At 34.5% G+C, this 23,318-nt stretch overlaps 1 protein-coding gene across 1 annotated transcript in view; it reads right to left on the bottom strand.

The window, feature by feature from the left end:
- Positions 1–702: 702 nt before the first annotated feature.
- LOC308190352 (uncharacterized protein) overlaps positions 703–23,318 on the bottom strand; it is a 42,561-nt gene continuing 19,945 nt past the window's right edge. The window contains exons 2-4 of the mRNA XM_080581651.1: positions 16,170–16,215; positions 12,738–12,815; positions 703–10,189 (exon numbers count right to left, since the gene is read on the bottom strand). Of these exons, the coding sequence (XP_080437777.1) occupies positions 10,163–10,189; positions 12,738–12,815; positions 16,170–16,215 (151 nt within the window). The 3' untranslated portion in view covers positions 703–10,162. The remainder of the gene's footprint in view (positions 10,190–12,737; positions 12,816–16,169; positions 16,216–23,318) is intronic.

Raw genomic sequence — 23,318 nt, forward strand, 5'->3', positions numbered from 1 at the left:
AAAAGAAAGAGATAAAGAAAGAAGGAGAGAAAGTGGGAAAGAAGGAGAGAAGAGAGAAAAGAAAGAGAGGAGAGGAGAGGAGAGGAGAGGAGAGGAGAGGAGAGGAGAGGAGAGGAGAGGAGAGGAGAGGAGAGGAGAGGAGAGGAGAGGAGAGGAGAGGAGAGGAGAGGAGAGGAGAGGAGAGGAGAGGAGAGGAGAGGAGAGGAGAGGAGAGGAGAGGAGAGGAGAGGAGAGGAGAGGAGAGGAGAGGAGAGGAGAGGAGAGGAAAGAGAAAGAAAGAAAGAAAAAGAAAGAAAGAAAAGAAAGAAAGAGAGAGAAAGAAAGAAGAAAGAAAGAAAGAAAGAAAGAAAGAAGAAAAAAAGAAAGAAAAGAAAGAAAGAAAGAAAGAAAGAAAGAAAGAAAGAAAGAAAGAAAGAAAGAAAGAAAGAAAGAAAGAAAGAAAGAAAGAAGGAAAGAAAGAAAGAAAGAAAGAGAAAGAAAGAAAGAAAGAAAGAAAGAAAGAAAGAAAGAAAGAGAAGAAAGAAAGAGAAAGAAAGAAAAAGAAAAAGAAAGAAAAGAAAGAAAGAAAGAAAGAAAGAAAGAAAGAGAAAAAGAAAGAAAGAAAGAAAGAAAGAAAGAAAGAAAGAAAGAAAGAAAGAAAGAAAGAAAGAAAGAAAGAAAGAAAGAAAGAAAGAAAGAAGGAGGGAGGGAGGGAGGGAGGGAGGGAAGGAAGGGAGGAGGGAAGGAAGGAAGAAGGAGGGAAGGAAGGAAGGAAGGAAGGAAGGAAGGAAGGAAGGAAGGAAGGAAGGAAGGAAGGAAGGAAGGAAGGAAGGAAGGAAGGAAGGAAGGAAGGAAGGAAGGAAGGAAGGAAGGAGAGTACCACCTACTTGTAATGACAGGGATGACTGTTGTAGATTAGCAGAGTTTCAGTGTTCACATCCTGGGTCACATCCTTGCAAAAGTAAAATGATGTTTAAAAGTAGTAGAAGTATTGCTGACTGCGACCAGAAAGCTTTAACCTTACTCTGACTTTAGAGTTTTTCAAACTATAAATTAAAGTTGATGAGGTTTAATTTTTTTTACTTGTAATTGCTTCTTTGGGAAGTTTTTAATGTCTGTGGTGTTGATGTCTCCAGGTGAAATCAATGGACATGCTACTACTGTTGTAAAAAGAAGTCAAAATGAATAAATCTTTTACTGACTGTGTTGATAAAGTCACCAGTGGAAAAATTGATGGTCATTTTACTTTTCAATGGCTTACGGTGACTGCTCTACACTATTATGTTAATTTGGTAGAATTATCTAATAAACGGAGCTATACAGTCATTTTTAATGATAATCTAAGAAAACATCCATGCAACACTGCAAACCAGTTCATCTTACCTAACCTTTATAAATGTCTTCTGGCAAAACTGAAAATGTTTTTATTTGATTGTAAGTCTATTTTGGAATTTGGTTTACATGAGGATAGCTGTGATCCACTGGTTAATATACAGCTCTAAATTAAAAAAGCTTGTTTTTCTCCCTCATTCTAGTACTATCGTACTACATGGGTTTAACTAAGTCATGTAAATCTTCATTTTTAAGTGATATGGGAAGGAATTCAGAATGCTATGATTTTTTTTCTTTCCAAATAGGAATTATAATGCTTATTTTATCTTTATGTGTGAAGCTCTGCAGTGTTGTAGATGCAAAAAACAATATGTAAGTTCTTAAAATTATTAATTTTCACCAACCACTTTGGTTTCTTTAAATACTTTACTCATCTTCATTCACTAGCTTTTTTTTAGAACTAGTCCTGGACATTAATTTGATTTATATTATACAAATGCTTGATATAAGTTCCAGTTAAGAAAATATTATCTTCATACTAAATGCATTGAACAAAGTATTACATTGGCCAACTTATTGCCAAACATTGGCTCACATTTAATCAAACAGTAAACTTGTCATCTGCAAAAGAAAGAAATTTCAGTACAGCATTTAAAAACATACATACAATTGTAAAAGTACCTGAAACTATAGTAGCTGAAATAGCTTTTAAACCTATTAACATTTAAAAATAATGATAATTTTATAACAGAATAATTCAGAGTGCATTCTAAGTATCCAGCTTTTGTTTATTATGTATGTTAGCAAGTATTACTAAGGTTGCTAGGGTAGTTTGTCATTTTTTTCCTAATAGTCACATAAAGCTTTCATTAATGACCAGCATGAATTCGACCTTCCCATGGGCAACTTGAACTCAAGTATGGACTTTTATTATGGATTTTTTAATTGAATGAACAATTTTAATTTATTTATTTTTTTTAAGCAGAACAGTTATTTTTCTTCAGATTTTTCCTGCACTTAACTTATTTGGTCCTGAGGTGTTACTTAGGGGCATAATTAGTAAACATTCAGGGTTAATGCCCAAAAACTAGATTCAAAGCCCTGATTATATTTTCCTTTTTATCTATGTTTTAATTTTGTTTTCTTGATCATGAAGACCAAGAGATGTTTAAACACTGAAATTTTTTCAGAAATGTTTAATGATGTTTAAAAAAAAAAAAAAGTTTTCTCAATAAAGATTGAAGGCATGGTAATACATAACTTAGAACTGTCCTCTATGGCAAACGAATAAGGTATTGTGCTTGACTTTATTGTTACTGTAGTAATTAATTTATTTGTAAAATGTCTCAAGTTGATGAGTAAAATTTTTGTTTCTGCTTTCAACAGCAATACTTTGTGTGAGCATCCTTTCTGATCATTGAAAACCACAGGCTATAACACAGTATCTGGGAACTGGTAGAAGTAAAAAATATATCAAGAAAAAGCATATCTAACAAACAAAATAAATCAAAGTCTCTCCCATGTTCCAATTTCTAGAATAGCAGAACCGAGTAAGTCCATCTGTGCTTATTTGTGTCTGAAAGCAGAGAACCCCCTCAGTGAAGAAATCACTGAAAACAATAATAGCAATAAGAAGAAATATTTCTGTTGTGCTTAACTATTCAAAGTACTATGAAAACATTAGCTGCACTAACAACTTCCTGGCAGCACTGATAAACCAACACATATATATTGTTTATGATAATGATGAAACAGATGTGAAGTTGGAATAGCCAAGTAGTTTCATCTGAGTTTCATCTGAGTAGTGAGGACAACAGTTGTTCATGGCAGTTGATCCTATATTCAATCATTACAACTATGGAAAAATATGAAACTATTGCTGAAGATGGTAAGAAGTAATAGCCTTTCCTGAGTTAAAAATAAGCAAACAAACAAATTTGATTTAGTGAATTCTGTGTAGTTGATACTGTTATCTGTTAAATGAGAGAAAATAATTACTTTTTTTTTTTCAGATCTTAATAAACAGTGTTTTGTGAATGAGATTTTATGCTCAAGACATATCTCAACTGTAATGTAAGTTGCTTCTTACTGTGCTGAAGTTTCCTCTCAAGTTTTTTGTTGGATACCATAGCTTTCAATTCATGCAATAAGGCACAGTATATTGTTCCTATTCCCTACTAAGAGAAATGTAACACTGCTGCCCTTTCTCCTATGCCACCCACATGAAATCCACAGAAAATTAGTCCCATGGGTGTCAAGTGGTCACTGTTTATCTACCTGTTTATCTATTTTTGCTACACAAGAGGACTAAAGTTGTGTAATTAATATCTGTAAGACCTTTTGAAGAACTTGAATAAAAGTCTTAGAGTAACACAGAAAAAATATTTTTTATCAGGCAATTATAGCCTATAAGCACCACATACTGCAGCTTTTGTGAGAACAGTACACATCCTGGCAATGGGGGACCTTAATCCATAACAGCTACTTTACATTCACTGACTTGTACAAGCGAAAATGAAGGCATCGAATTTAAATTTCCCAAAGGTCGATACTGTAACTCTTATACTGTACTGGAAGAACATTGATTATCTTTTTCAGTTTATCTTGTAGCATAAATTTAAGAAACATATTCCTTACTTCTTCTTAATAAATGACATATTTCCTGAAGATGGTTCAACTGGAGAGCTTTCCCAGAGATCACTGACACATGAGGAAACCCACGTCTTCACAAGAGTTAGTAGTGAGTGATGTGTAAAGGCAATAGGCACAAGGTGGAGGACAAAAGGGAAGAAAAAGGGGAAAAGGAAGGAATCAGGATATTTTACAAATTTAGGTAGTATTTGGAGCCTCTTGGCAGTCTCCATGTGACATAGGGACACTCTAGAAGGTCCATTTATTCCACTACATTGTTTGAACGTCCTCATGCTTACACAGCTTTCTATTAAATTAGTGGACTTTTAAATACTATATATATATACATATATAATATAAATAATATATAAATACCATATATATATAATTCAAAGGTAAATTATGGCCTTTGTTTTCAAATTTCTTGGGCATAACATCACATATATTTCTTATAGCATTATTTCTTTCAAAGTCATCAGTTTCTGTCTGTTCTTACTGTAGCTTATTCATAGAATCATAGAATCATTAAGGTTGGAAAAGACCTACAAGATCATCTGGTCCAACTGTCCCTTTACCACCAATATTACCCACTAAGGTAATTCAAGTCTACCTTTCCTTGAAATCTCATTTTAAAATAATGATTATATTAATGGCTTATTAATAGGCTGTCATTTAAAATAAGGTTAAATGATTAAAAAAGTAAGACCAAGCTTAAAGCCTTGTTCTGAAAAATTTTTTGCATTCCTTGCAGCTATTTATGTTCAAAATTGTGTAGTTAGAGGTTAAATTGCAAATACAATAGTCTGTTTTACCATTACGATGAAAACTGTACTAAAATTGGCAATATTAATTAAGCTTTCTCTGGGACTTTTGACTTCTGATGCAAAAGTTGCTTTTATAAATTTGTTTTTTCAAAGGTCTGTCATACACTAAATGAATGTGACGTTTAAATGATATATTGTCATTGCACCTTGTCATTTTGTTTAGGGACTAGAAACTAGTCTCTTCAGTACAGTAAGGAAAGTGTTCAATATGCAAAGGGTTGAGTCACATTATTCTCATTAATGTTAATGGGAGTTATATGGATAAGTCTATGTGCTGAAAATCATGAGGAGTTAATGTCTTTAGAATTTACGTTTCCCAGTTTTGCTCTCTGAACCTTTGTGCCTGGCTACCTCCACTTCTGTAAAGTTCCTGAGGGGAGCAGTGAAGGGAGAAGTATAAAGTAATTAAAGGAAAGGTATTCAGACTTCAAGATGTCTATGGTACATTCTCAAAGGTAGTAAATAGGTAATCCATATCAAATGGGAGAAAAGGTAGTTTTGAAATTACACTCTCTTTAAAATCTCCTTTGAAATCATAATCTACTTTATTATTATGTTTTGTGCAATACATTTTTTTCTTTTTCTTAAATCATATAAGAAATATATATTGATATTGAAGTCTGACACGTCAGTGAAGTATATCAAATGGACACACAGTTATACAGTTAACAAAAAAAAAATTCAGAGGTTGTACTTAGAGTGTAACTTCAATGTATACATAGAGTTGCTGGATTTCTGTGAACTGCAGGCTGAAAGGTACTCAAATGGAATCCATTTGGTATCCCTAAAATTTGTGAGGGAATGTCTTTTCTCTGTTAGAGAAAGTTAAAGGGAAATGATCATTTTTTAGCTTTGTTCAGTTTTGTTTCATGAGCAAATTCTGAATATTTAATCACTCCGGGGGAAAAAAAATATATATATATATATATAAAGAAAGAAAGAAAAGACAAATAAAAGCTTAGTAACGTAATTCGAACACATGAAAATAAATACTTAAGTACTAGCTTTGGGTTCTGTTCCTTCCACCACTACCTTTACTGAAACCAGTGGAACTAAACTTGAGTTTGAATAAAAGCAGCATATAGTATGAAAAGAAAAAAAAATCAAAACATATTGTTTAATCTTACTCAGATCTTAGCCTATTGACTCAAACAGTAAGCATCTAATATGCTTTGAGAGTTGCTTAGCACTGCCAAACATACCAGTCAAATGCACTTTTTTGGCAGCCTTGTATGCAGCTTGTATTTATTAGATAGGCAGCTATTTGAGTTGATTAGCTACAAACATGTCATGAAAAAGAAATAATTACTCATTCACTATAAATACATGTAGTTTTCTTCACCACTTGCTGACTCAGCTTCACTTGTGGTCTGAAGGATGAAGTCATATGGGTTCTTCATATTCTTGTTTTAATTTGTAATGTTGGGAGGAATAAGACAGACCGTCTGCTACAGCTTGTCCTTGTTCAGCTGTACGGGTCCCTAGGACAGAGCCTAGAGAATCTCTCCACTAGGCAGTCACCAGCAGACTCAACTATGGAGTTGGCATATCCAACTGCTACCTTATTCTCCCTACAGTCCATGATGCTGAGGGTTAGGGGAGGAGGAGACATTACAAATGTGCAGCACACTGATTAATCACAACTGGAAAACAACTTAAAAACTGGTGCCAAGTGGTATAAACAAGCCTGTACCCAGATCAGAATTTAGCAGAGACTGTAGTAGCATGGACTGACTTGACTATATCACTCCCCAGGCAACATATGGAAATTACACACATCAGAGAATTTTCCTGATTTTGTAATCCAGCAGAACTGATCATGGACTTGTGGAGAGCTCTTTGAATATACTGGGCACCTCCAGGAAGCAGAAATTACAAGTGACATAACTTTTTACTGGAGCAGTTAAAAGATCATGGTCCTGATTTTCATACTGACATTGGGACCATAACTGTTTTACTGGTTTCTTTTTCAGCTCACTAATGTTCCCAGGTAGTGTTCTGATCTGGAATGTAGTTAAAACATAGTCATGGCCCGGAAGTAATAAGAATGAAATAGAGAATGCCTTGGCCCTCAGCACCTAGCTAATGAGTTCATCCTTCCAACAATCTTTCTCTTTACAGGACGTTTAGTTTTATTACTGCCCCTTCTGGTTCTTCAGGATATATACTTGGAAGGGTTCCTACTTAACTCTTTTGTCTGCCCTCCATGCTGCTTAGAAATAATAATAATTACACACCTTGTTCTCCTCTTGATGGACTCTGAATACCACTTGAATATGAATAGCTTGATACACACATTGGTTTATTTAAGATCCTATCTGATTTTTGACACAACAGCTTATAGCAACACACCTTCATATGAAAGGCAATTGAAAACAACTGGCAGAGCTCTGAGAAAACAAGTGCTAAGCACTTGGAGAAAATGCCAGTTATATAGATTTAGAAAGATGGGCACTGTCACAGCACCAGCCATAGTGAAAGAATTATTGCAATTCACATTTGGAGAAAGAACATACTCAGAAATAGAATTACACATGTAATAGATTGCATCAGACATGTAGGGGAAAACCAAACGTATCAAACTCTGGAGCCATCTAATGCCACGTGAAAAATGTGATTTAGTATAAAGTCTGTCCTTGATGTGTGCCAAAACACAGTTACTTAGAAAGCTAACCACATTTCTGTACTTTCAGAGAACTCCTTTCAGATAAATATGTAATAGTATAGACTTTGCTATAATTAACAGATTAAAATGTGCAGAATTTTCTGAAGAGAATTTCATAGAATATCATCAGATGTCAATGCATGTCACCCATGAGCATGTTTAATTTGGGATCTGTTGAAGGAAAGCCATATGTAGGAAGCAAAGCAAGGTACCCTTGATATTTAACAACGCAGTTGCTGTCAGCAGGATGCTTGGAAGATAACAGAAGTAACCTAAGTTAAGACTTCGTAAGTAGTGATATTTCTGAAAATATGTATATATATATATTAATAAAGTTTTGGAAGATGATGTATAACTTGTACCAAACATGCAGAAGCAACCCAGTTATAAAAGGAATTCTAAAGTAAAACAGCTGAGTACCAGGAAAAATATATATATATATAATAATAATAATAACTGGGAAGAGGACAAAAGGGAACAGGGTTTAACCCCTGTTGATGTGCCACAGAATAAGCTGACCTGAGCAAACATAGTTTTGTTTTCAAAAGACCAGTATTTATGAATCAGTCAAAACAGTTCTAAAGTGAGGTAGAACACCTTAGCACAAAGTTTATCTGCCAGTGACTCCTCTTGATTTTACAGCCTAGAGGAAACTGCTGCATCTCTCCTCTACAATGACACACAGCAACAACTGTCAAATGTTTATGCACAGGCAGTCAGATACTGTAACCAGGATTGTTAAATGGAAAAACTTAGCTTATGGTAGTTGATATGGTATCCAGCTACTGCACAAGCAAGTCATTAGTGCTGTATTTTAACAAAATGAGATTGTAATTAGGTGCCTTTGATTCTAAAGGCAGAATGAGTTGCACATTTCTGGCTGCTGTTCCCAAAGCGTGACATCAGAGCAATCAGTGATAGACTGTCATTCGCTGATCACCCTACATTTTTACTTCATTACTAACTCACAACTAGTCCCTGGGCAAGATGAGATTCTCAGTCATCAGTGAGCAATAAATATCTCTGCCAGAGTTGATAAGATTTCACAGACACATATAGTACTTTTTGTTTTGTTCTTGTTTTTCAATTTCACAAGCTGTCTCTGTGTCGAAGTTGGATCTGGATCACTGTTGACTTGTGGCTGCTTTGCCTCAGTAGGAACTAACAGTGCTCCTTTGTTCTAGCTGTCTTGACTGAAATAGGACAGGCAGAATAACTTGCTTTCACCCCACCATGTGGAGAGACCATCCAGAATATCCCCTAAACCCAAAATTCCCACCTGTTGCAGTGACCTATGCATCACTGCACACAAACAGGGTAACTTGCTTCCCTGCTTTGGGCTGTGTCCAGTGCAATCTAGATGTAGGACTGGGAAATCCTACAGTACTGTGGTTTTGTATGAAGTTACCTGTACTCTCTTTCTCTCTGGAACTGAACAGAGTCTTGCTAGCCCATTGACTTCAGCACATAGAGTAATTACCGAATTGGGTCCAGAATCTGGAACTACACATCCCAAAATGGAGATTAATGACTACATTCGAGAGCTATTCCCCAAAATATGTGGTATTACCATAGGACATTGCAAATGATGTGTGAAATGAGACACCTTTGCCGATTGGCAGTGCACAAAGAGGATAAAGAGAATGACATGTAATTATTACTGTACTATTAGCTGTGATATTCAGCCTATACAAAGACAGAGAAGTCCAATAAATTCAAAAGGTTTAGATTTGTTTAAAATAAGAATAAACTGGTTAGAAACTTCTTATTAACAAACTTCACCAGAACGTTATTTTGGAAGTGAGGAGGATCCAAAAAAAAAAAAAAAAAAGGAGATTTTACATGAGTCTCCTCCCCTCAAAGATCATCACTTTCTTTCCCTTTACTTTCAAAAACACAGACACCTTTCAAGCACAACTTGAATTACTCAACTCCCTCAAATACCAGGATGATGGTGAGGAGTTTGAGGAGATAGGAGGGGGGAAGCTGTGATATTAGTAAAGCTTTGAGAGGATTGTGGATGTACATTTATCTGTCAACATAACAGATGCAGTGATATCTCTTACAGACAGAAATGAATACAAGGTATGTCTGCCAAAGCACAGATTAAGAATTAGTTTTTCCAATTTTATGAGTTTTATATTTTGTGGCAAATTATGGAGTATACATTACCCATCTGACAAACTGTTAGCAAAACATGTTAAAAATAACTGAAGAAAGTGCAAGCACCAGTGTCTAGCACCAGTTTTGTGAGCTTCTTAAAGGCAATTTCAGTAAATTCAAAAAGCAACACGTTAAGATGGATATGTCAAACAAATCAGAATCCCTCCAGTTCTGAAAGATGAATTGTATTATTTTTATGAGCTGTTTTGCAAAAGTGAAATGAAGTTACATGTGCAGAGCAAATTAAAGAATATTAATTCTTGGAGAATTAATCTTTTCATGTTTTCTAAGTTGTCAACCAATTTTTTTCACCCGTCTTAAGGATCAGCATCTTCCATTGATTTAATTGATAAAAGTACAATGAAAATTTGTTATATGATATTTTTATTAAATAAATAAAAAAAAACCTACATAGCATCAATGTTCACAATTTCAATTGATTAGAATTTGTTCAGTAGACCATCAGAAGATATAAAGAAAACTATTACTGGCTTGTTTCTAAGGGTATCTATTAGGAATCAGCACTAGGCCCAATGCTATTCAGTATTCCCAGCTGTGATCTGAAGGTTCATACCGAAATTAGCGTTCTAAGGATCTGAGGATGACAGAAAAGTTAGTTGAGCAGTACATAATGATAAGATCCAAGAAGAGATCCCTTGACAAGGTAAAACCATTAAAAATAAATAAATAAATAAATAAATCTCTTTTTTTTAAAAAAAAAAAAAAGGCATTTTATAGGAGGTGAATGCAAAGTTATACATCAATAGAAAGGAATTTCACCCCCAAAAACTGGGGTACGGTGCCTCAGAATTCCTCCACTCTGCAAGGATTTATGGGCCATAGTAGACCAGCAACTCAACATGAGTTCCCACTGTGAGGCTGCATGAACAAAGCTAATATAATCCTTAAATCCTGATGCAATTGTTGGAATATTTCCCATAGATCTGCTGTCCATATTTTAATGGGAATGGTAGAAGAGAAAAAAAAATAATAGGTTGCATAATTTGACAGCAGGAGAAAATTCTTTTCTGTGAATGTATAAACTCAATCTGATTACTGAAAAAAAGGACTGGGGGTAGCAATTAAAGTTTATAGGTGGGAGAAAATTCTTCTATGCAAAGCTTCTTTATCCTGAAGGGAGAATAATACAGCAACGACCCCACCCATGAAAAGTCTGGAAAAAGGGGTCTGGAAGCTGAAGACTGACAAATCAGGTGTAGAACAGTTTTCTAACAGCAAAAATAAATGTTGAAATAAATTGCCCCACAATGATGAATTCTTGCTATTGGTATATCTTCAAATCATGATACATGTCAGAATTTCACCAAATCCTTGCTGGTTTTTAGTTAAATAATAACTTTATTGGACTCAATACTGGATAAATCAAATAGAAATCAAATAGATAAAATGTTAGAGTCTTCAACCTTGCAGCAAACTAGCTGATGTTAGATTCCAGAAATTCAAAACACAATACGAAAAGTAAAGAATAGAAAAAAAAAATAGAATGATCTATTAAAAATTACATTGTCTGAAGATCTGAGGCCTGACTTGGGGCTTTTGTTATAACTAAGGATCTCTAACTCTAGACCATATGCTCTACTGTGGTATGTATTGCATAGCTATGGAAAATGTCTTAATGTAGGTATTTTTCATTCGCATAAAATTGTCTGTAAGAATTTATATCCCAGCTGGTATGATGTTATACAGAAACAATATCATGTGTTGTTCTGCAAGCTGTGCATATGTTTGGTTTCTGAGGCCAAAAATCAGGATGTGGTTTGAAGAAAAGTAGGAGGAGTCAACTAGTAAAAGTGTTATACCATATGACAACCTTAAAAAAAAAAAAAAAACTATCAGTTGAGAAAATATATAGCAGAAGCAGAGACTGCCTTTGCTGCAATAACTAGTGATCTGGTGTGCACATGTGCACACTCACATACCACTGGAGTTTTAAAAGCATAGGGTTGCAACCTGTTGTTTGTGTAGTCTAAATGTCTGTAACCATACAGCAAAAACACTGTGATGTAATCCGATACTTTGTGCCAGTAGAAATCACTCTGAGTTTCAGTATATTAGTGCCCAACAAAATTATTAGAAACACAAAATGGCTTCCTTGTCTAGGACAGGAGACAGGATGGTCATGTTACACTGCATAGAGGTCGGCTTGTAGGCTTGTTGACTCCTGAGTAACTATCTACTGGAGGGTAATGATCTGTAGGTCATCTTTGTGCATTTTAAAGACATGAGAAGGGTAGGACTCATGACCTGGAAAGTGACCAGCTTCTAAAAGGTTTAACGTACTTCATCAGGTGAGTCATGCACCATGCACATGCCTGAAAATATTTTACTACAGGACCTAATATGGCCAAGTGCAAACACTTTTTTTTTTTATCCCTAAGTTAACATAATAGATCCTCTTAAGTATTTAACTTGTCTTAGAGATTCACAGTGGAGTGAAAGCAAACAGTTTCAATCTCAGTAAGTATACACAATACAAGAATTGAAAAATAATAAAATGTAGATAACTCCAAAAGCAGCTTTATATATGTCTACTCTTGATATATAAACCAGTTCAAATAGCAAAATTAGGTTTCTTGGGGAAATCACAGCATTTGTAGCTCTCTGTTTGTTTCCTACATTAATTTTTTGAAGTGCATTAAAATTTTTAGGCTCCATATGGACACATTTAGTCACATTAATTCTCTAGTATGTTCAATCAAGTTTTCAGTAGTTACTTTTTTTTTTTTAATTCTGTGTTTTCTGACTGTATGATTAATGTAAGTAAATAAGTAATCACCAGATGAAACGAAATTCTGCTTCCTGAACTTATGTAAGTACTACAATTATAGTAACTTGAAATAGTAACATGATTAAACTATACACAAATTAGCCATTTTCACAATTAAAGCATGAGTCCAAGAGATCCTCCTAAAAATTTGAACCACTCTGGATTTAATTAAAAACAGATAATGTGTGAAAGTTTATTCCCATGGGTTATTCTCTATTTTTATTTTTACCTTACCAACAATCCTAACATATCCCTTTGTATCATCTAATAAGTATGATTTCTTATTTTTGTGTAGGGCCACATTTGGTGGCATCTGGCAAACATGTGTCGGTGCTATGACAGACGTTTCACACACCTGCACTCCAGTTGTGAGCTGGTGCCTACTACTGGCAAAGCAGCAGGTAAAGGACATCTTTGTCACTTCATTGATAATCTAGAAAGTAAAATATAGTATTCCTTATTCTGATGTTCTGATAAACCATTTCAATTCTGTTTTTGATTAGTTGCATTTCCTAGCCTAAATGCTGAAAGTTTCAAACATCAATGAAAAAATGTTAATGTCTCTAACCTCGTAAACTCAGACCTGTGTTTGAGGCCAGAAGACATTTCAGGGCTGCATTGTAAAAACATGAAAATACACTTGGGGCAAGCCTAGGGCATGGCTTAGGATATGCAAGAGAAGAAATCTCAGGCACACTACTCCATGCATATTTTGAGAGTAGCCATCATCAGTACTTCCAATATTTTCTGTAGAGAAAAATTTTTACTTTCAGTTAGTTTTTCTACAAATTCCACTAATTTCACACTAATACCCTTTCATGTAGTACAAAATATGTACAGCCACATGGAGACACATAGGTCACCAAAATCATCTAAAGGAGATTCACAGCAATCCAAGTCTTGTCTTGTTCTTTCAAAATATACTAATGATATCAATGATACCACCTATATGAGTACAATTAAAAGAATTAACCTACAGTGTTTTCCATGCAAACTTTCCTCTGAAAAACTCCACATTTGCTAATATTTCAGTAACTCTCTCTGTTTATAAAAATTGAGAACGTCTACATCAAATGAACTATTGTACTTAGAGTCCCAGGAAACTACACTGTGGGTGGCTGATATTGCCATGTTGCAGAAGAAAAATATGCAAATTAAGCTGAAAATACAGTGCAAAAGATGCTGGACACTTTATTTTCCTTGTTGTTCAAGTACAAACCAGTGTGAAAACATTGCTACTTTCTAAATCATTCCCCTTTGGTAGAATCCACCTCTGCTTAAGCCTTTTCTAAGAAAGAATCCATGACAATTTCCTGCAGATCCAGGAAATGAGTAGCAAACCACAACCATCAACCCAAAGATCTCCGTGTTTCCCCATCAGCCCTTTCCTTTCTTACAAAATCCTCTGTGAACCCAACATAGTTGTTGTTTGCCAGCTGGTGCAGGATCCTGTAACCTCCTTAATGTTTGGTGTTTGGTGTACAATAAGCAAGTAGGGTAGATGAACAGGAAGTGGCCAGGCTTTTTAGAGTTAGTGTTGAGGATTTGATACCCTCACTACACATATGTCAGGATTGCTTCATGTGGTCCCATAAACCTAATGTCTGTTTGAAAATGGTGTGCTGGTGTGAGCTCCCAGAGAGTACATCCCAGTTTAGTTTTGTCCAAAAGGAAGCCAATTCCTGCATAATGAGACAACATTAACAAAATGTTAAAAGGAGCACAGTATGTGGGGACAATCAGGAGAGTCACTTCAGAAGCACACTTCTGATCTGAACACATACACTTGGAAATAAGACACACCTAATTTATCTCAATTTACCTTTTCTGGGTAATCTCTTCAAGGCTGTGATATTTATCAATACCAATAAAAAGTATTTTGCATGCTGCACTCAAAAATATCAGCCTGCTTATTTATGGGGAAAAGCCATGTAATTTGCATATTACTTGACTCAATCTGAATTGCTCTAAAGGTAAGGGGTCTTCCAGTGATATCATTTAACAAACAGGCTTGAGATGTTTTCCAGACAAAGATATGCCTGAAAATTTAGAAGCTGAAATATAAAATATGTGCCGTACTAAAGCTAAGTATGTTTTTGAGAAGCTGACAGAATTCTGCTGATCATGGGATCTCCTAAAGAAGGCTTTTTTTATTCGCAGCAATCCTCCTGTCAGTCTTAAGAGACATACGTATTTCAGAGATAATAAATTAGCCTAGTAAACAGTTAAAAACAAGCAAACAAAAACAAAAAAACACCCCAAAGAAACTTAAAGCTGCCATCACCACCTTAAGGAACATGCTCTTTCAAGATGTGTAGTACAAATCATCTTTTATCTCAAAAACTTGAAGTATAACAGGCACTGTGACACACTTTTCTACTATATTGTGAAACATATGAAGATCGCAGAACACTAGACAGAAGCAGGCATTATCACTTTGTATTTACAAATAGGTCAACTAAGATTAAATGCCCTACACACTTTTGCAATAGCAGCATGAACAGCCCCTGGGACAAGTCCTTCAGTCTGCCCTCAACATCATGTCAAACAACTCCTTTCCCCCGCAAAATTTTATTCATTATGAAATGTGGGTGGGGTTTTTTGATTTTTTTTTTCAGTTCCAAATATTTTTAAGAAAATTAACTCATTTATTTTTTTATTTCTATGCTTTATACATTATCCTTATTGTTTCTGAGATTCTCCTACTGTTTAGAAAATAAAGACTTTTCCAGGCTGCATTTATTTGTTTCTGTTGAATAGCCTTGACTTCTTACTGCTTTCTCTCTGAATGGAAAAAAGTTGTTATTTGTGCTTCCCCTTAACATCTTCATTCACACATCTTGGTACGGAGCATTATTCCTGATGAAAATAAATTTATTGAAACTAAACTAATTGTCACTAAATTCAAGCTCTCATTCAGGAAAACATGTCAAAAATTGGGATGGGGGGGGTGGAAAAGAGCAGCATTAAACAATTAAACATTTGTCTGAATTCATAACCAAAAGAACATAAAAAATGCTCAGTTGAAAGTCTGATAAAACAGTAAAGGAGTAGTCCTTTTGTGAATCAGTATTTTTCTTACAAAATAAACTCTGAAATTGTAACCAATTAAAAGTCGTTCTTCTTTAGATTATAAAAATCTCAAGGAGAGTCAGATTTATTTTACAATCTCTGTCAGTCCCTTTAAGCAATCCTTCATTGTAAGCAATGATAGAAACATCCCATCTTTGATATTCCTCTGGTGGGACAGAAATCAGATCATTCAATAAGAAACAAAAACTAAAACAAAACAAGACCAATAAATCTTTTCCGCTCTAAATTAATATCCCTTTTCTGTATAGAGCTTTTGGAAAACTTAATGGTTTAAAACAATGGGTAACAGGGAGTGAACTTTGAACAGCAGGTTCTGCAATGTAGTCATGTAAATAATTTTTGCTCTTCAAACTTGAGAATGAAGGCTCAGTTTGCTCTGCCACCACTCATGGGCCATTGTCTGATGACACAGAGGCAGAAGTTTTGAGTAAAATGGAAACGTCAGTTGCCAGAAGCATAACCGTGAGCAAATCCTGGTAAGCGAGTTCTCTTGACCCATCGCAGGTCACCAGCCCAATTCTGTACCTCGCCTAATGGTGGGGGCTGCTTCAGCGCTGCTGCTACTGTGCCGAATCTTGAGCTGGCAATATTTGCAGGGTTTGTGCATGTGATTAGAGGCAAAGAATCTTTGAAGTACACGGCCTGTTAAATTCCAGTAAATAAGTTACTGCATATTTTAGAAGGACCTTCTTACCACATAGTTCACAATTAGCATGCCCATTTCATCATTAAAGAGGTACCTAGGAAAAGAAAACATGTATAAGTACAGAAATATCAGAATAAAGCACTTAGAGTGAATAATTAATACCATTTTATGTTAACCAACCATATATTTTAATCATCAAAGATGACTAAGGCTACAAATTCTTCTTTACTGACAAGGATGCACTTCTTAAGTCACTATTTAAAATGGATTTTTATGGCCTGTTTTAATAACCAAGAGGCAAAAATGTGCTGTGCTGCATGGACATGCTGAAGATACAAGTCAAATGACCAAGACGATTCTCTAGCTCCCTAGGCAAAAAGGCAATATAACTGTTATTGAGGCAGAACAAAGAAAGAGATATCCTATTATCTCTGTATATCTACCATCTTTAAATATGAGTAAAAGCATCAGTTAGTCTAGAAATAAAAATTAACAAACTTGCCATGCTTACAACACACTATGAGTTTGCATTATAAATAACAATCATCATAAGTCTGCTCCATAATGATGATTTCATCAGAAGTACTACCAGGAAATATGTTTTATATCTGAGCATAATGTTTTCTCTCCTCGTGTTCACCAGCAAGGACACAGCCTTCTGCTTCACACGCTTCTACTTTCTCTAAATTTTCTTCATGTTCTTACATAGATTAACCAGACTACTGAACAACATTTTCATCAAAATAATCCAGCTTCCCTTCAAGAGCTGTTAAAACTGCTTAATATTTTAGGAAATATAGCCTAAAACATTTTGCTGTCTAGGGGCATATGATAGCTATATGCAACAACCAATGAGTTTCATATATCTTCTTATTCTACTGCAGATGCACCATGAAGTTTACGTAACTTAAAAAAAAAAAAAAGTTATGCATCATGATTATGCAGTAAGTACAGTATCTGCTTTTATTTCTATGTTGGCATGACATAGTGCACCATAGTCTTATATCTTGAGTACATTTTCTGTCCTTAACAATTCTAGCTCGTGACCAGTTCCTAGAACGTATATTCTAGTAACAAGAAAAGTGTCCAGAAGCACAGAGCAATATGAAAGTTGTAAATTCTAGCTAGCACAGATGCAGAAGTATTATCAAAGACCAATTTAAGCATGTTGTTATATTTTGTTTTAATATTACTGTCTCACAAATAAATATTTTTATATCTGAAAATTAACTAACATCACTAAGGTAATACCCAACTAGCAATAAGAACTTTACAGGTTAACTTAATCCAGTGTAAAGTGATTTGAGACCAGAATATTCCTCAGGAGGATTTCTACAATGATTATTTGAACAGAACAGAAAAATAAAACAAAACAAAAAAAATATAAAAATAAAGAATTCATTTCTAAATCATTCCCAACAGAATTTCTGACCGTGAATGATGGAGAATATCAAGCAATAATAACTAAACTTCTATGAAGCAAAAAATAAAACTGCTTTTCTATGGCTTTCTTACCTGATCTGAGAAGATTCCCATTCATAATTGAAAGATTTATTTATTCAGAACTGAATATGTAAAAACCCTTCAGAGCAGAGTGAAAATGCCCTACAGGCCTCAGATCTCTCCTTTTTTGTTTCCATCACTCACTTACCTATAAAAATACTCCACGTTGATCTGTTTATTCCCACATGGAACTGACCAGGAATACAGTGAATCCACTTTTTTTTTTTTTTTTTTTTTTCCCTAGGTTATCCTGCATATTGCTTCCTATTTGGATCAGGCACATTTTTATTTAGGACTCTATACCTTATTCGCATCTGTCAACAAAAAGTGCACATCGCAGTCACACACGAAGGCACAAGTCACAAAACTCACAGAAAAAAATAAAAGAAATGATATTTATATGTCATTTTGATAGTCAAGGGAGAAGTGTCCCAGTCCCTGTTTCTTAAAATAATACTTCATACAGGTGTCAACTCTGTATTTCAGTGGAGTTTTGAAAAGAAAAAAAGTTGTCATTTATGGAAGTTGCTTCCTGCTACTGGAATAAAATGATCTCCTTTAAATCACAGTTCAGGACATCCATACCTTTCTTCCATGAAAACCACTCTTACATGTAGGAAAATTGGAAAAAAAAAAAAAACAGTTATATTAACCTGCTGTCAACCTATCTGATTTACACAAATAACACACACAAACTCTCTTGTGGTCATCTATTCCTATTAAAAAAAAAAAAAAAAAAAAGGCATTTACCAGATCTTTGGGAAACAATTTGAAACAGAAAAAATGACTACTCTTGCCACCACTAGTAATGATGAGCTGATAAACAACCTCTCCATATTGTCTTAACTCAGGCATATCTAACAGAGATGAAGAAGACTCTAATTGGGGCATTAATTCCACACCACACTGCAGTTGCAATGCGGCCTCCCTTTCCCTGACAGGTGCAATACATGGGTGCAAATTTCTTGGCATCAGCAATCTACCCCTTTGCATTTACATTGCTAAGCAATATCATTACTTTGATTGACTTACATACAGTGCTACACTTTCACCTCTTAGGTATGGAAAGAAAAGATTGATTCCGATTTCAGTACCACAGTTTTACATAGATGCAGTCCCAATGAATTAAGTGCACTTACTCCTAATTTATAGTCGTGGAAGAAAAATAATTTTCTTGATTACCCTCCTATTTAGAAAGCTCTAACTCTTTTGAATAGAATAAAGTTACACTGGTCTAAAACTCACATGACAGTTAGGGGCATAGTTACATGTATTTTTCCACAAGAAGATGGCAGCTGTCCTCAAAGTGTAATGTGAGTCAACTAGGAAAAGGTGATTGACTGATGCTGAGGTTAATTGCTTGTTGGCATGCTAGAAAGCCTATGCTAACAAGTGCTGCTTATAACTAACAAGTGCCAATTATTTCCTTATATTCTAGTACACATTATATTATGCTAGGCACTATCCAAACATCCAGAAAGATCCAGGCAGCTTTGTCCTGATCTGATGAGTTAATGATTTAAGAAAAGTATGCTAGCTACTGACAAAAATGGTTCAGTGCACATTGCTAATCACAGATGTAGAAATCTTTGTACTATATGATGATACAGAAATACTTTTGTAAAGTTATCAATGCACTGAATGTATATCCACAATTAAAATGTGTCTGATCATAAACTTTGTTTTCTATATTGCCAAACAAAATCTCATGTTAGCAAATAGTCTTTATTATACTATTTTTAGAGGCCAGTGAAACCTTTAAAAATGCTGATATTTTAATTCTTTTTACATATCTGTGTGTGAAAGAAAAGAAAAAAAATCTATATATAATTGGTAACCAGTGTACCTATGAGCCTGACAAAATTTCCCACCTAATAGGTAGATATTTATGTAAAATATCACCTAATATTTCTATAATGCATTCACCTTGCTTGAAAATATGCTGACAGAACTAGAATGCATAACATCATCCATTGTTAAATTGATCTTAAATTCATAATTTTGTTCCTGAAGCATCAGTAAATACCAATTTTAATTGCATTAATAAAATGTGAATTATGAAATAAGAATTGCACTGACTAATACAGATTTTCACTATGATAATAATGATTTAAAATAAGATTAAAAAGTAACAGCTCCTAAAGAAAGTGAGTGTACCGAAAATAATAATGCAAAGCCAGCCTGCGACCCACCTTAGACAAGTCATCCACCCTGGGTCGATGGGAACAAAACAAACAGAAGTTGACCTAAGCAGTGTTTCAGGCTTTCTGTGCAAGGAATCTGGGTAAAACTGTGTGCCTTATCCTTGCTTAATTTCAAAATAAATGTATGTAATGACATCACTACATAGCACAAAGTTGAAAACCTTTGTAAATGCATTAATATCGAAAGTCAGGAATTATAACAACATCCTTGTCTTTTCTAATTGTGAAGACAGAGACTATGTCCAATATGTTGAAAAAGGTAAAAAGTGCTCAGCTGCAGTTTGATCTCTCCTAGTGCTCTCATAGTACAGCGAGTATTTCAGCACACCACTGTCCCTAGAACTCCAAATAATGCAACAGAACTTCCCTAACCACGGTGCTTGGTCAGCAGGCACAAGCAGTCAGAACAGGACAGGGTGAGGTGACCCCCATCATGAATGAAAATATTTAAGAAATTTTTAAAATGTTGAAATTGTATTTGCATATAGCATCAGTATTCCTAGAATGTTTTAGAATAGATATGTACATTTTTGTACCCATCAAACAATAAAAGATAACTCCTCTAGGCAATTTGCAAACTATAGTTTCATCTAGATATATGTCAGTGTAAATCAGGAACCTTCAGTTCTCAGTTTTTCTAAACAAGTATGCCATAATCTTTCCTAGACCTGTTTCCGTCAGACCCTCATAAATCTCCCACATTGCTCTGTCTCTTCAGAATGCAGTCAAATTCACAAATATTTTAAAGGTATAGTGAAATACACATATAGCAAGTCTATCATCCTAGTAGGCGTTAGTAATTTCCTTCATCTGCAGTATATATTTCATTTTAACACATCTTTAATAGACACCAACTAATCATGTTTAAAGGCTAGCTCTTTATTATTGCCCTTTATCCATAAACTGCTCTTTTTGCTGACCTTAATATATAAGGTGAAGATAGGCAATTGTTCCATATAAACACTTACATATATGATTTTGATTTTAGGGTATGTAAGGTAGAATTAGTTTGGCAGGACATAGCTAGTATTTTCTTAATTTTCAAGTGCCATTGTTGAATATATTTGTTTGTTCTAAAACATCTAATATTCTCAGAAATTCCAATGACCCTAAAATGTAATGCCTTCATTTTTTTTCTATATCCTGTGTTCGATAAAAGAATAAAAACACAGTGACATTTATAATTTTAGATCTTTTAAGACTAAAGTCCTATGTGAAATTTATAATATAAAAATTCCCTTTTCCTGGATTTACAGTTTTGTATTTATTGAATGCATTCACAGGCTCCCTTAGGATGTGAAATGTATGGAAATATATGTGCATTACTAAAGAAAGAACTAAATTTATTCTTTCCCCACATCATGCTCTTCTTTGCAGTAGAGGTTTTTAATTCAACACAGAGCTAGAATGAGATGGAGCCAATTTCCTGGTCTATATGTGTGACAAATGCTAAAAGTGGCACAGGATTAACAAATTAGTTGATGTATATATCTTTAAAGATTTTTTTCACTGTATCCCAAATCAAAATGCATGCTTTATTTGAAATGAAGATTTCTTTAGAGTTAAGTATTAAACAAGACTCTTATATATTCCTGCAATTTTAAAAGGGAGTGATGGCACATATCAAAACTAAAGAACAGCAACCTGAAAAATTGTGTATGAAGGTTTTTATAGTACACCATTCTCATAATAACAACTTTTAGTGCTATAAATTGCATGCTTAGTGATTAAAAACAATATTTTAATCAGAAATTTTCTATGGAAAAAAAATTATTTCAGTACATGTGTATTTCTCTTACACATGAATATTAAGTGTATTCACTACCAAAATATGGAATTCTATTCTGTTAAGCCATGTGTCAGATAGGAGCTTTTTTTAAAGTGAGTATGGAGAGGTCTACAGTAGAGACATGTGTGTCATTATAGAAAGGTTTCTTTATGATGGTTTGAAATAAAAAGTATGGAACTTGACCTTTTTAGCTGACATAGTAATCACCTACTTGATGTAATCCAGATATCTAACACCAAACAATAAAAACATCTGTGACAACAAAACCATGTAAAGCTTGGGGAATTATTTAATTTAAAAAAAAAAAAAAAATGATAGCAATATTTAATAATCAGATAAGCCTGAACTGGTTCTTCTTACACAAAAACTTTTGTGCTTTGCAAATGCTAGTTTTAAAGGGCTATTAAGTTAGACGTGAAAGCTTTTTCAGCTTTCATGCATATGTTTTGGAGTTACCTCATTCATTCTGCTTTTAGGACCTTGTCATAGTCCACCTGTTTTGCTTTTGCTTAACTTACATCAAAATAATAGCTTTATTTAGAGGGGAAAAAAAAAAAAAACCTACATTCATACTAACTGTACCAAAACATGATAATATGCTTAAAATTCAAGAGGAGCCATATTCAGGTTGCATGTCTCAGTCACCCAATCTCCCTTTCACATATCTGTTCATGTTGACAGACTATGTCATAATACATCAACAGAAAGATCAGCATAGAAGAACAAAAATTCATCGCCTGACAGCAAGAGGAAAACTGATTTCTACTATTAAATTAGTAAAAAATATACCAATACTTCACTACCAATAAGGACACTACAGCTAAAAGCATTCATCCTATTACAATTCTGAATGAGCATTGGGATTTTTTTTTCAATAATCTTCAAACACAAAAAAGGGGGGTGTTTATGGTGTGCACAAGGATATCTACATTTTTGCAACTTAAGGAATCGAACTATGCCATTCCGTTTTGGTTTTGTTACTGCTTTAAATATTAGTTCTAAATACTCATTCAATTAAAGAGCACTGAACACTGTTTTTGCAGTGTTCATTTCTGACAGAGGCTCTTTCTTCTGAGGTCAGGGAGATAATGTGGAAAATGCTCTGTATCAATAGAGTGCATCAGATTCTTTATAGCTGAGAATTTCTACCCATGTAAAAAGTACCCTGACTCCTCATTGCTAGATATAATTTTAATACACTGCATTGATCAATGGTGTTTCACTAGGAATTTAACAATACCTGGAATAAATAATGTCTTTTGCAGCCTGGGGCAACATCTGCCACTTATGCATTAATTCTGCCCCTGTTTGAACACTCTACAACATATGCACTTCTCTTTTGTCTGTTTTCCTAGAGTTGTGTTATTCCCAAATATTGACATCATCTACTTTTATCAACACTAACTGCTCTGAAGCTTCCTAGTCTCATGCTCAGCTCTATTTCTTTCTATTGATTATCTTCCTCACTCCAGCAGGTAGCTAGCCAGCGAGGCTGTCCTGAGAAATAGCTTCCAATGACTTTATACGCACAATTTACACGGAATTGTTTAAAGAAGATATTAGCCTCAATACAAATCAGTGAACCTCATTTAGTCAATACTGCACAATTCAGCTGTTGGCACCCTGTCACATGTTAGTCTTTAAAGTCAACTACCATACCCAATCTGCACATTAGCCATAGTATTTAGTTTCATATTAAAA

Source organism: Anser brachyrhynchus, assembly GCF_964034855.1.
Source record: "Anser brachyrhynchus genome assembly, chromosome: 2".
Classification (NCBI taxonomy): Eukaryota; Metazoa; Chordata; class Aves; order Anseriformes; family Anatidae; genus Anser; species Anser brachyrhynchus.